The 14,803-nt window shown below is 46.4% G+C and overlaps 1 protein-coding gene across 2 annotated transcripts in view; it reads right to left on the bottom strand.

Annotated features, from left to right (window-relative positions):
* KDM4A (lysine demethylase 4A) overlaps positions 1–14,803 on the bottom strand; it is a 458,146-nt gene that overhangs the window by 73,082 nt on the left and 370,261 nt on the right. For both annotated transcript variants that reach the window (XM_078660668.1, XM_078660737.1), the window contains 3 exons: positions 12,780–12,835; positions 8,734–8,842; positions 8,019–8,207 (listed from right to left, as the gene is read on the bottom strand). In XM_078660668.1, the coding sequence (XP_078516794.1) occupies positions 8,019–8,207; positions 8,734–8,842; positions 12,780–12,835 (354 nt within the window). The remainder of the gene's footprint in view (positions 1–8,018; positions 8,208–8,733; positions 8,843–12,779; positions 12,836–14,803) is intronic.

The following is a 14,803-nucleotide window of genomic DNA, read 5'->3' as shown; positions in this document are numbered from 1 at the left end:
CAACGTGGGTTTCCGACGCAACTTCAACCCTATGCAGCCGCAGCCCCTGGGCTAGGTAAACCAAGTACTCCGGTGCTTCAGCATAGTCCAACACCCTAAGTGTTCGGATCCACCCCCGTTTTCGACCCACCTAGTCGGGTTCGCCCGAGAACAGTAACTTTGCAACTGCTAGCCTCCATAGACTTTTTCCCGCCTTACGCGTGAGAGTTCCCACTCTGCACACGACGTCCACAGGCCTCCTGCATCTAATCCCAGTGGTTAGAATTGTAGGCCTAGCGATTCCTGAGTCTAGAAAAGTACTACTTACATGCTAGCAAGTTCGCATTCCACTTACTGTGTATATGGTTTTTCGTGCCCCTAGGGCATTTGTGTAAATTGTGCGACTTAAAGTATTTTCGTAAGAGTTTTGTTGTGTGCTTAGCTCCCTGACTCATAAAGAGTTCAGGGTAGTCTTGTTATAAATAAATATCTGTTTATTTTCATAACAACTTGTGTGGTGTCCTTTCACTTGGGTTCAAGGGGTAATGTGATGGTAAAACAGCTGGCTTAACACGCCCTCTAGAGTCTTAGCCTTAGACTGCTCGTATCCATGCTACTAGGATAGCTGGTCTATAAGGTTGACTTACAACCAATCATCAATAAGGGTTGTTTGGACTGATACATAGTGATCACTAGAATAGTGAGCACTGCATATCAGGCCAACTTCTCACATGGCCCATCTACAGATTTCCTGCGCTAGCCTGGATAGTTGGAGAGAGTGCGTCCCCCCCTGTTTTTGAATATAATACATTGCTGTCATGTTGTCTGTTCTGATCAGGACTGCTTTGTTGATAACGTGCATTTGAAAGGCTTTCAATGCTAGAAACACTGCTAGTAGTTCTAGATGATTGATGTGCAGTCTTTTTTCCTGCACATTCCATCTTCCCTGTACTGTATATTTCACCATATGCGCTCCCCTTCCAGTGAGCGATGCATCCGCTGTTATTATCACCTGTGGAATTGGTTCTAGGAACGACCGCCCCATGGCAATGTTTGTTGTGTTCCACCACTTCAGAGAGCGGTGTGTGCAGTCGTCTACCAACACCAGATCTGTAATCTGTCCTTGAGCCTGATTCCACTGTGTCGCTAAGCATTCTTGCAGCGGACGTATTTGTAGTTTGGCATATGGTATTAGCAGTATGCAGGATGACATCATCCCTAATAGCTGCATGAACACTCGCGCTGTTAGTGAGTGTTGTGGTTGAGATTTTTGAATTACTGTAAGCATTGTTTGGGTCCTGACTGGATTGGGGTATACTTTGGCTTTTTCCGTGTCTATAGTAGCCCCTAGATATTGTTGAACCTTGCTTGATTGCAGGTGTGACTTTGTGTAGTTCACCGTAAACCCTAGCTGGTGCAGCAGCTGAATTGTCTGTTGTGTGTTCTGAAGACATTCTTCTTGTGACTTGGCCTTTATTAGCCAGTCGTCCAAGTAAGGGAAGACATGTATTTGTTGTCTTCTTAGGTGAGCTGCAACCACTGCTAGGCATTTTGTGAATACTCTTGGTGCCGTTGTGACCCCAAATGGAAGGACTTTTAATTGGTAATGTTGTCCTTCTACCACAAACCTGAGGTATTTCCTGTGGGCTTTGTGAATAGGGATATGAAAGTAAGCGTCTTTTAGATCCAGTGTAGAAAGAAAGTCCCCTTTTTTCAGTAAAGGAAGTACTTGTTGGAGCGTGACTATGTGGAAATGTTCCGAATTTATGTATGCATTGAGAGGTCTGAGGTCTAGTATTGGCCTTAGAGACCCGTCTTTTGGGGGGATTAGGAAGTATAGGGAGTATACTCCTGTTCCTTGTTGGTGTTGTGGAACCTTCTCTATGGCATGCTTTTCTAGTAGGGATAGTACTTCTTGTTTTAACAGTGTTAGGTGGTCTTGGCTCATTGGACGCTGTTTGGGGGGGATGTTTGGTGGGGTAGCTGTGAGTTCCAGGCAATAACCATGTTGGATAATTTGTCTCACCCACCTGTCTGATGTGATGTTTTCCCAGACAGGTAGGAACTGTGATAGGCGTCCCCCGACCGGTGTTATATGGTTTGGGGGCAGCTGTATGAAGTCACTGCTTTGGGGTTGGAGAGTTGCGGTTGTTGTTGTTTCCGCGACCTCTTCCCTTGTTGTTGTTACCTCTGTAATTGCCTCTAGAATTACCTCTGGGTGATGTTGGTGTAAAAGAGGTTGGTTGCTGGCTTGTACCTGTATTTTTGGATCCTCCTTTGTAGGTGGACCTACGAAAGGAACCTCTTTGGGTTGGCTGTTGCAATGCTCCCATTGATTTAGCCGTTTCCGTATCTTTTTTCATCTTTTCTAAGGCCTCATCTGTCCCTGAGCCGAAAAGTGTTTTATCATCAAAAGGTTGGTTCAATAATGATGTTTGTACCTCTTGTTTGAACCCTGAAACTCTGAGCCATGCATGTCTTCTTAGCATGATGCTTGTGTTTATGGATCTTGCTGCAGTGTCTGCTGCGTCTATGGCGCACTTAATGGAAGTATTAGTTATTATCTTTCCCTCTTGTATGAGTTGATCTGCCTTCTTTTGATGTTCTTTAGGGAGATGCATGATGAGTTTTTCTAATTCATCATAATGAGCTCTGTCATACCGTGCAAGTAGCGCTTGCGTATTAGCTATGCGCCAGCTGTTTGCCGCTTGGGATGCTACTCTCTTGCCGGAGGCATCTTTTAGCTTAGACTCTTTGTCAGGAGGCGGAGCTTCTCCTGTAGTTAAAGAGTTTGCTCTCTTACGAGCGTTTGTGACCACTAGTGAGTCCAGAGGAATTTGCCCCTTGATAAATATTGGGTCTTTTGGAGCTGCCTTATATTTTTTATCAATTCTTGGGTTTAATACCCTAGCCCTCACCGGGTCTTTGAATATTTCTGATGTGTGATTGAGGAGACCCTTAAGCATTGGTAGTGTTCCTGATGTTCTTTGTGCAGCAGGTAGTGTTTCTAACAGGAAATCCTCTATTTGAGGTTCTGCATGTAGTTCTACCTTGTGGTATTTTGCTGTCCTATTAATTAGTTGTGCAAAACCTGTATTATCATCAGGTGGTGAAGGTTTTGAGGGATACAGTTCAGGGTCGTTATCATTATCGGACCCTACATTATAATCTTCCCATGGGTCTGCATCCTCTGGGACCGTGTCTTCATCATCCCTAGGATGTTCTCCCTCTCCTGTGTCACTTTCTACATCTGTTATAGGTGTAGATGGGCGTGGTGTAAAAGGAGTAGTTGGCATAGTGTGAGGAAGAGGAGAAGAGGGTGTGTCTCTAGGTTGTGGAGAAAGGGGAGGAGTTGTATTCGTCCCCATTGTTCTCTTCTTAGGAGGAGGAGTTTTTTCGTCCAACTGTTCATTCTTCCTCTTTTTAGGTAGTTCTGTTACTACCTTGCCAGTTTGTGGATCAATAAACAAAGTCTTTTGTTTGGGATCTGTTTGATGCTCCTGTGTCGGTACCAAAGTTTTTGGTTCCGAAAGGTTCTTTTTCTTCTGACTGTCCATTTGTGTTTTCGGCACCGAAAGTTTATTCGAATCCGATATTTTCGGTGTCGAGGATGTCTTCGACGTCGAAGCATGTTTCGGTTTCGACATGGAATGTTTCGACTTCGAGCTTTCCTTTGTATGGAGCTTCGGTGTCGATGTCGAAGTGGGCCGCTTTTCGGATCCACCATGGTGGGAGACCGAGTGTTTCGGTTTCGTTGCCGGGCCCGAAGGCGGGGCGTCTGAAACTTTTTTCGGTTGTCTGACCGGGCTCGGAGGCGGGGTCGACACCGTGCGGGGTCGGTTCTTTGGTAAAGGGACGTCGTCACTCACGGTTTGATGAACGTCGATTTCCTCGACGTCGGACTCGTCCGCCTGTGACCCCGCCTCGTCCTCCTCTTCTTCCTCCTCTTCGGGGTGCTGGTCCTCGAACAGCTCCGGGATTGCCTTTGACTGCATTCTCGATACCTCGTGTCTTCGGGCTCGACGGTTTCTAATCGTCGACTTGGAAGAGAATGCCGCACAGGCTTCACAGTCCCTGGATTCGTGTTCAGGGGACAAGCAGAGGTTGCACACCTCGTGTAGGTCCTTGTGTGGAAACTTAGCACCACACGTTGGACATTTTTTGAATGGAGTCCTTTCCATGGACTCCGGGCTGGACTACGTCGAGATGGGCCTCCTGGTCTCGTCGACGTAGCAGTTCGAAATCTTGTTGTTGACGTCGAAACGCGTAGAAATGGAAGTGTAGTCGCGTTCGATAACAATACCGTCGAATTGGAAAGGGAATACGCGCCGAATATAACTTTTTTTTTTTGTCGAAGTCGATCCGGAGCGCTTTGATCCTCATCCGAACCCGATGGCGGAAAAAAACAATCTAAGGATGGAGCCGATGCCCATGCGCACTAACACCCAAAGGAGGAGTCATCGATCTCGTGACGACAAAGACTTCTCCAAGAGAAAAACAAGTGCAATCATCCGAGCCCAACACCAGATGGCGATCTATTCATAAATGTACCATCTGCAGCCCATATGCCTCGAACAGAAAGTTTCTATTGAATCCGAACTAGAGTGTTCAAATATGCATCCGAACCCAATGGCGGAAAAAAACAATCTGGGGATGGAGTCGATGCCCATGCGCACTGTAGTCCAGGGGAGGAGCCACCTGTCTCGTGATTCTTCGAAGACTCTTCCAGGACAACAATGTGTAATCATCCGGACCCAACACTAGGCGGCGATCTATGCTATAGATATGAATTCAGCAGCCCACATGCCTCGAACATATTTTTACCTTCTTGTATGAGTTCATTAGCCCTATTTTTATATTTGTCTGGTAGATGCTGCATTATGGACTCCAGTTCATAATAATGTGCCCTGTCATATCTTGCCAACAACGCTTGGGTATTGGCAATGCGCCAAATGTTAGCTGCCTGTGACGCTATTCGTTTACCGGAGGCGTCAAGGAGCTTAGATTCTTTATCTGGTGGTGAGGCCTCACCTGATGTTTGTGAATTAGCACGTTTACGTGCATTAGACACTACTAAAGAATCTAGTGGTGCCGGACGTTTAATGTAAACTGGTTCTGTAGGGGCAGCTTTATATTTATTCTCAATGCGAAGGTTGAGGACCAGAGCACTGACAGGATCTTTAAAAACCTCTGTTGAGTGCTTGATGACACCTTTAAGCATTGGCAAAATGGCAGTAGACCTTTGTGTGTTATCAAAAGCGTCTAATAGGAAATGTTCCTCCACAGTATTGGTGTGCAAGTCAACCCCATGGTACTGGGCAGCTCTCTGGACTGTTAGGTTAAAACCTATAGTGTCCTCTGGTGGGGAAGGTCTGGAAGGATATACATCGTCTTGTGGGACGTAAGGCACATCAGGGGTGTTATAATCATCCCACGGATTAGGTAATTGAGGGGGACTATTGGTCCCTGCTGGGTCATGTGCATCCCCACCTGTGTCATCAGAGTCTGTATCTATATGATCATCTGGATTAGTGGATGGTGTAGGTGAATGATGTGGTGGAGGAGGTGTAGGAGGAGGAACAGTATGGGGAGGTGGTGAGAAGGGACCCTTAATGGGGAAGTTGCAATGTCTCTCTTCTTTGGAGGAGGAGGAGGTGCCGGCGCCTCTAGTGGTCTCTTCTTGGAGCTAAGAGCTAGCTGGCCAGTCTTAGGATCCTTCACAAGAGTTTTTTGATTAGGAACTGGTGTAAAAAGTTCTTCTGTACAGGGTAGATCCTTTGGCGTCGAAGTTTTCGGTTCCGGAGGTTTTTTCGGCACTGAGTCGGTAGCTGGTCTATGGTCTTTTGGTTTAGAAGCGTGACCTTTTGAAATGTCTTTTACCGGAACATGTTTTTTTCGGTTCTGGGTGTTTCTTCGGCTCCGAAGCGTGTGAATCAGGGCCTTTGGGCGGCTTTTTACTCGGCTCAGAGTGCGGTTTCGGCATTTATGAGCCGCTGCCAGTCTTCGGTGCCGTGTGCTTAGGTGTCAGAGCAGCGGTCAGCGTGGTTAAGGAAGATGGCTTCTTCTTCGGTGTCGGTATAGGATCGGCACCGGGAGTAGGCTGACTCGAGCCGCCTGAAGGCTTAGTAGGCTTCTTTGCCGGGCCCGAAGGCGGGGTGTGGGAAGCAGTCTCTCGGTGTGCACCCGGGCCCAAATGTGAGGGTGTGACCGAAGCCTTTTTTGAGGGTGTCGTGGACGGGTTGGGGTCGACGGTTACAATCCCGTTAAGCTGGAGTGATGTCCTCGACGTCTGAGTCTTCAGCATCAGAGGAGCTGGCACTTTCTTTGGCGTGCTGGTGTTCTGGCACGTTGACGCACTCTTCAAAGATGTCATCGGGGTTCGAAGCGGACGAGCGAGCCAAGGTTCTTCGAGCTCGTTGGTCCCGAATCGTCTTGTTGGAGCGGAAAGAGGCACAAGCGGAACAGTCTTTGGCCTTGTGCTCCGGTTAGAGGCAAAGGTTGCACACCTCATGTAGATTGGTGTGGGGAAACTTCGACCCACATCGGGGACACTTCTTGAATGGCGTCCTTTCCATGAGCCAGAGATTAAGGCCCAGGTAGGCCCGAATGCCTTAGTCGACGACCGGAATCGAAGACTTCGAAGTGGTGTAGAATCGCGTTGATGTGGAGCGCGATCGAAACAATACTGTCGAACTGGGTGAGGATTGCGCGCTGAAGGAAATTCGGTTCCAAACCGGAGCTCAGGAAACACATCCGAGCCCGATGGCGGAAAAAAACAATCTGAGGATGAAGCCGATGCCCATGCTCAATGTGGTCCAAAGGAGGAGTCACCTATCTCGTGACTTCCAAAGAACTTTTCAGGACAACAACAAACTGCAAACATCCGGGCCCAACACTAGGTGCCGATCTATGCACAGTCTGTAATCTGCAGCTCATATGCCTCGAACATTTAATTAACGTTTTCTCATTGTGGAGTCAACAAAATTGGTCATTTATCCCTTCTTTCCTAGGGCCAAAATACTTGTGCAATCCAATTTGGCATGAAAGTAACTACTTTTAGACACATGAATCTCATACAGTAGCAGGGTCCAAGAGGTGGGGATGCCTAGAGACTCAGATGATAGAACATATAGAAAATAACATTCAATGAGCCGGATAACTCAAATACTTACACTTTTGGTAATTGAAATGCAAATATGGAGTTTTCCAGTCAGAAGTCTGGCAAAAAGTGGGGGGTTACTGCAACAGAAACCCAGCTTCCTCCATATCTCTATCAGATTGCGCCTTACCTGATGAGGGAAATCTGAACATGGACCACCCTTTTGACTTGGATTAGGATCAACTGTGTTTTTTGTGCTTGACAAAGTAAAGTTTGGCTTCCTGTTGACTGTTGCATTTTTGGGGTGCATCAGGGAGCACCTGTTACAGGACCTGGAGTCGTTTTTGGCGCTGAGGCCACACAACCAGACATTATACACATCTCTAAGCAATGTTTGCTTCCGGTATTAACATTTACATATTTCTGGGGGATTGGTATGGGGAGGGGATGAGATATCCCTGCACACTGCCAAGAAATGTAAAAGTTCAAAAAGGCTTTGGTAACCACTGAAATCAGTAGGAGAGAAGCTACAAATCACGCCAAAGGCTGCAAAAAAAGGGCAACTGAAGTCAGCATGCAGGCATGGTTCCTATATGCAGCTTCATGTTGTCATGTCCTCAGGTGGGACGAAGACTGATGTTGGAACTTGCTGGCATTCAGGAGGTATTTCAGAAGTTTTCCAGATCCAGTCTCGGGCCAGGGATCTGTGGTTAGAAGTGCCCATCAGAAAACCTTCTATGCTCTCCAGTCATCACCTTTCAAAAGCACTGCCACACACCAAATGTAATGCCAAACTCTGGCAACAAAGATACACTCCCTTACAAGAAAACACTCCCAAGCTAAATACAAGTAGATGTTGCACTGTGTGTGAGCTTCTATAGAAAACCAAGTATTGCAATGTTGTTAAATCATCTTTTCTGTCACTGCTCTGATCACTCACCTCCAACTGTGTTGGACTTTTATGCCTGAAGCAGGTGATGAACACCACGAAGGGCCAGTCATCTGGCTGCATCATGAGGCCAGCAGCCTGTGCACATGTAACATGAAATGAGGTAGGGCACCGTCCATGGGAGCACTGCACACAGCACCCGCTGATCCTCTTCTTGCGCTTCCTGCAGAACACACATTTCTACAGGAGAAAGAGGGGAAAAGGAGAGAGAGAGAGAGATCATGAAAACGACTGACTTTTACCTAGAGGGTCAGTGTCCCTGTACTCCAATCATGCAGTTGCCACTGCAACAATCTCGAAAGGCTGAGGTCAGGAGAGAGTAGTCAGCCTCATTCAGGTCGTGGGTTCACTATGGGTGCTCGGTCAGCAGAGTTAGGCTCTGCTAAATAACAGCACTATAAAATGTGGAACAACTCCACGCAATTCATAAGATTTCACTTAAGGAAAAATAGAGGCCAGACCAGAAAAAAACACACACACAAAGATGCAAGGAAGGGCTGTGAAAGTGGTCGAACCAATAAAAAAAGACTTTAGTCCCAATGACAGGACTTGCCAAGATCAATTACCTGACTGAACCTCAACAGGCATACGTCCTTGTGTTACAGTTAGCAATGAGACAAAAAACTCCTTAAGGAATGTACCATGTAGAATTCCTTCAAAGGACGGACAGAAGCAAGCATGACAAAGTTTGACCACAAGAACTTACCAGTCTGAATCGCTGAAACGGGACCTTGCTAATGTCAATAGGGCGTCGTTCGGCAATATCAACAAACTTGGCTTCCAGAACAGCCACCGCACACATTACGTGGACCCATCTGGAAAAGCACGGGTAAAAAGACTGTTAGCACAGATCTATCTGGAGCGGACAATAGGATCAGCTCAGGCATTCAGGGAGAGACGCAGGACCTAAAACTGCTGGAACTTCATTAGATTTGTAGGAGTAGGGATACCAATAACTGGTGCACTGGTGAACAAAAACAGTTAAAACAAATGAAAATCTAGAGGAAATGTCTGTCCCTAATCAAACAGGCATTGGTCACCACACTTCAACTGAGTAATGATTGTCTATAAGTACTTTATTCAACAAACAAAAAGGATGCTGGTCTAATGAGACATGATGATTGCAACACATGATGAAGTACACAGTCTAGCTACCCAGAGCCCAGAATCTGATTGCCCAAGTGGGCTCTAGGCTGGAGTCCATGGCTGGCGAGTTGGCCAGTAGGGTAGCAGCCTGAATTCCAAACGTTGCCGGTCTTGTTCACGGTTTTAGGGTGTCTGAGCGGCTATGGATCAGTTGTAGCCATGAATATTGACCATTTTGAAGGGGTTTTGACCACAGCTTCAACAGGTCAAAGTTCCAGAACATAGCAGCAAGAGAGAGGACTTCAATGGTTTCAGAAGGGTTTCCTCCAGCAGATGGGAAAGGCTCTTTTTGCCTTGACTGTCTGGTGCCATTAGACAATGAAGGAGTCAATTACGAACATCCCACAACCTGCAGCCATAAGAGAGTAACTGACATTGCAGGCTCACCACTCTCCATTAATAGGTGATGGAGCAGCTCCTCGAACCAGATGTCATCGTGAATCCCCTGGCAGGGCAGGCTTGTGGTTCTTGGTCAGTCTCAGCCCATCGAAAAGTCCCCACGCTGGTCCTTCCAGTCAGGTGAATCTCTATCTTTCCAAGGATCAGGTAAGTTCTCATGCCAGATGCACTCCAGCACCTTTACCTGGCAGGCAGGTATTTCTTCTCGCCAAAAGAATAAACGAGGTGGTGCCACAACCTTTCACCGAGGGTCAGTGTCCCTGTACTCAAATCATGCTGTTGCCACTGCAACAATCTCGAAAGGCTGAGGTCAGGAGAGAGTAGTCAGCCTCATTCAGGTTGTGGATATAAAACCACATCTCTCGGGTTCTTTCCTTTTAAAACAAAAGGAAAAAGCACATACAAATGTTACCAGGCTCAGACCGACACGTTGAATGGCATGTTCAACGTGTCGGTCTAACTACGAGAGCTGTTCTCTCTCCAGCATGGAGCGAGAACAGCTCTTGTAGTTATCTTTTCTGGACTGATACACAGGCAGCCTTGGTGTTGAGTCAATACAGCTGGAAAGTGCTGGCTGACTCATTCAGCACTTCTTTCCTTCCCCCAGACAAACAGTGTGCATGCTTTCCAAACCTAGAGAAGCATCTTGTCACTGTTCAAAATGCCTGGCTTCCAACTCAGGTGGCTACTGCGGGAACCTGCTCGCTCAGGTGGGATGTGTGTTCTTGTCTAGATGACTCACAGTGTCAAATGAAATGGGAAAGAGGGGGAAAAGTGGGATTTGTTGCAGTTGGAGAAGCTTGCCTGCCATTTGACTGAAGCCTATGGAGTCCTAAGACTATGGGTAAGATACCTACTTGTCAGGGGGAAGGACAGGATAGCATATATGCAGGCTGCAGTGTCTGAGATGGACAATGGCAGCCAAGTGCGAAAGAGACAACCATCCTGTGGGGGCCAAATGTGCACACACACACGGAGCCCAACTGACTATAGCACTCATGTGCTCTCCCCTTCTTTCCCTCCTGCCACACACATTCACCTACTCGCACTCACACATGCTTTCACTCACTCACTATGCCTCTTCCTCCCTTCAATGTACAGGAGTACAGGTAAAAAAGCTTATATTCTTGACACGAAAACACTCAGTCAGTCTCCACATAGAATGGGTAGATAGTGCAGTATCCATGGTCTCAAAAGGGGTAGATCCATGAGGATTTTATTTTACATTATAGCGAGAACCTCTAGGAAGTTTGCCGGATTGACAAGTTCACTGGGGAAAAACAGGGCTGTCAAGAAAATGCACATGGGTACATCAGAGCAGGGCAGGACCGCTTCAAACGCCTATGAAGAGGACATTTCTTTTAACAGCTTCCCCCAGCCTCAACTTATCCAATCCCCATTGTCATGTGCTGCCGGGAGTTAACTAGTTACTGTGAGCTGTATCAGAGATACATAAAGTTAACTCAGTCTTCCTGCCATGGCCACCAGACGGTGATAAATAATAGGCCCTTTGAGTCAATATTTTGAACAAAGCCCTTACTTATAGGGCACCGAAAATGTTGCCAGGAGTTGAACATCTAATAGGTTCTTGCTCAAAACTGGCCCAAGTCTGTATTCCTGCATGAAGCTTTCCTGCTGTGATCTGAGGAGAGACAGAAAGGTTACCTTGAGCTGGTGTGCACCTGCCAGAGTACATGCCTCCTTGATTTTGGGGGGACCTGCAATGGTCAAGCTGACTGGTAATTCAGTTTGAGCACTCTGCAACTGACAAACTCCACCCAGAAGTCACAAGATCTTCAAAGCCCAGTAAGACAGGAAAAGAAAACAAAGGCTTGAGTCCAGAGATTAACATCATCTGAGTCTTGGTTCTGCAGATATGCTCAAGTGGTATTGAGTGGGTAAACTTGCACCATCTCTGAGCTGCTAACTAGTCTTAGGAGACCTATACCAGTACTCTCTAATATAGAGGGGCAGGAGGTCTAGTACCTTCATACCCCTGGTCCGGAGTTCGTAGACTGGAGGTGGTCAAAGTGATTCTGGACCTATTGAAATTATCTTTCCAGCTCTTACATATACAAACATTGATAGAGGCGGCTTGACATTGCTCCTTTAGTCCAGTTTCCAGTTGGAACTAGTGATGTCTAGGACGTGTGGTGCCCCCCCCACCTCCCACCACCACTGGAAAACTGGAACAACCTGTGAACAAGGCACAGGGGCCTAGCATTTGGACACCCCAGAAATGACTGTCCTCAAAAGTCTTTTAGAGACTCAGGAGGCTCAATTCGAACCTCCAGTTGACCCTCAGTCCAGTGCGCATGACCAGGCCCTATGAACAATTAGCTTGGCTAGCGACTCAGAATGGCTAGCGACTCAGAATGGGCGCAGCAGTGACCAGCAGCCACCATCAACAGAATTTTGGAGTGAGGCCTAGTTCCGTTTTTGGGTGGTTGATTTTAGAACTCAGCACTTGCTTGGAATACTGTGGCTTCTGTGGAAACCCTGCATGTAAATCACTTGTGAGGGGTAGTAGGAACTGAACCATTTCGAACACATGGTTAGTTTCAAACCGGTCTGCATCCTGAGCGCAGAACTATATAAAGTGTCAAAACACTCACAATAGTTAGAGCCTGACGAGTCCGTAGGAATCCAAAAATTTACCTTCTTCTTTCATCTGGACTTATTCCCCAAAGGTAGTTAAGAGGACGACTTTTCTGTTACCGCACCTCCTCTATGAATGAGATCGCTCAAATTCCCTATGGAGCCATAGGAATAGAAGCATGACTTGTGATTATAAAGCCTACATCCTTCAGTAGACCACCTGGGAGCCCTTTTCTTGCGGTCGCTCCCTTGCATGAGAGTGAAGTGCCCAAGTGGAGTACTGTGGCACAGGAACACGGTAAGTAAGAAAGAAAAACATTACTTGCCTGTAATAACAGTTCTCTGTCATTGGTATCTTTCTTACACTTACATGATGAAACCATTCCTGGTCGTCGAGGCAGGAGCACCACTGTAAGCTTTGTGAGCCTGAAAGGCCTCAAACAGTGCCACGTAATCACACTCACCTCCCTGGAAAAGACTCAAACTTCAGGCAAAGGGGAGTCCCCCCCTAGCCTCAACCTTTCAAAGGCCTTCACACCTCAGAGAACATCAACAACACAAATGATTTCAAGGTAGCCTTTATCTGGGTGGAAGGGAAGTCACACTTACCGGTCTCCATTGGCTCTCTGCAGCGCTCCACCTCTGAGCGGACACAAGCAGCAGTCCTGGAAGGAGAGAAAAGTAAAGCTTTGATAATAATGTTGATTAGGCACTGCTACCTTGCAAGCATGGCTGTAGGGGTTCCTAGATGCTACCCCAGTTATACGCTGAAGCTTCAGTACAGCCGTGGCCATGGGTAAAAGTCAATCTCCCACCAGTGAGCTGGCCAGAGAGTTACTGGCTCTGCCATAACAATACTCCCAAAAGGCTATTCTTTCCAAACATGTAGGCACTTAACGGATTTTTACTAAAACGAATTGAGTTAATAAAGATGGATGTTAAATGTGCATAATGCTATCACAGGGACTGAGATTAAATAACAAACCTGCCTTGGAAAATGATGGCTTAGATGAAGGAGTCTGTAGCCAAGACCAAGACTGGATGTGGGCAGAGTTAAGAACCTTAATATCAACAACTTAAAACGTAATACAGTAGAGCACACTCTCCTCTAATAATAGCATCCCAAACCCTACACATGATTATCAAGAGAAAGGATGAAGTGCTATACCACAGAGGGCATACAAACGACGTGTAACCGCAAACTGCAATGACTGTTGGGCTTACAGGAGGAAAGCACAGACTAAGCCACAAAATGTGCAGGGGCAGTGGTGGGGTGCTTTTCCAAAAAATACTAAAGTAGTGCACAAAACGTTCTTACCAATAGAGAGAAGGCCTGAGCAACAGCTGATAAGGAAAATGCTACTTACCAGTATGCATCTGTTTTTGGCATGTAGAGCTGCAGATTCTTACACTGTGCATTAGATCGCCACCTGCTGTAGGGAAGTCTTTGTAGTCACGAGATAGGTGACTCCTCCCTTGCACGACAGTGCGCATGGGCATCGACTCCAACCTTAGATTGTTTTTCGCCATGATGGGAAATGATGGAGTTAGTAGAAATAGAAATAAGGGATGTCCATGTGTGTATCTGATTAAGATAGAACTGGAACAGATACAGGTCCCAGGGAGGTGGGAGGGCGTGTAAGAATCTGCAGCTCTACATGCCAAGAACAGATGCATACTGGTAAGTAGCATTTTCCGATCGAGGTATATGGCTGCAGATCTTACACTGTGCATCGATTGTACAGCAGTGTCTCCCCTAGCGGTGGTCACCTGTATCTGTTGCAGTTTGAAAGAGAGTTTTGAGGACAGCTTGGCCTACTGCAGCTTGCTGCTTGGCTTGCACGTCCACACAGTAGTGTTTAGTGAAGGTGTGTGTTGTAGACCATGTTGCTGCCTTGCAGATGTCTTCTGGGGAATGTTCCCTAAGAAAGCCATAGAGGCTCCTAGTTTGCGTGTGGAGTGCGCTCTAGGAGAAACTGCTAATGTACGTTTTGCTTTGTGATAACATATTTGTATACATTTTACAATCCACCTTGCAATTCCAGCTTTAGAGATGGGGTTGCCTTTATGTGGTGGAGAGAAAGCTACAAACAGTTGTTTTGTTTTATGAAAGGATTCAGTCCTATCAATGTAATAGAGAAGAGCTCTTTTTACATCTAGTGTGTGTAGAACTCTTTCTGCTACAGAGACTGGGTTTTGAAAAAACAGTGGCAACTCTACTGATTGATTTAGATGAAAGGGAGTAATTACTTTAGGAATGAATTTGGGATTAGTTCTTAGAACCACCTTGTTACGGTGTAATTGTAAAAATGGCTCTTGTATAGTGAAAGCTTGAATCTCACTAACTCTCCTAAGAGAGGTAATAGCAATTAGGAAAGCTGTTTTCCATGTAAGGACTTGCAGTTCACACTTGTGTAAAGGTTCAAAGGGGGCCCCATGAGCCTGGTAAGAACAATGTTTAGGTACCACCCTGGAGAGGGTGGTAACCTAGGAGGAATGATTAGTTTTAGTCCTTCCATGAAAGCTTTGATTGCAGGAACTCTAAATAACGACATATGTTGTCTATTTTGTAGATATGCTGCAATGGCTGCAGGATGTAAACGTAAAGATGAGCATGCTAGATTACATCTTTG

Source organism: Lissotriton helveticus, chromosome 1_1 (assembly GCF_964261635.1).
Source record: "Lissotriton helveticus chromosome 1_1, aLisHel1.1, whole genome shotgun sequence".
Classification (NCBI taxonomy): Eukaryota; Metazoa; Chordata; class Amphibia; order Caudata; family Salamandridae; genus Lissotriton; species Lissotriton helveticus.
Note: the sequence above shows the minus strand (reverse complement) of the source record. Positions and strands in the feature narration are given on the sequence as shown.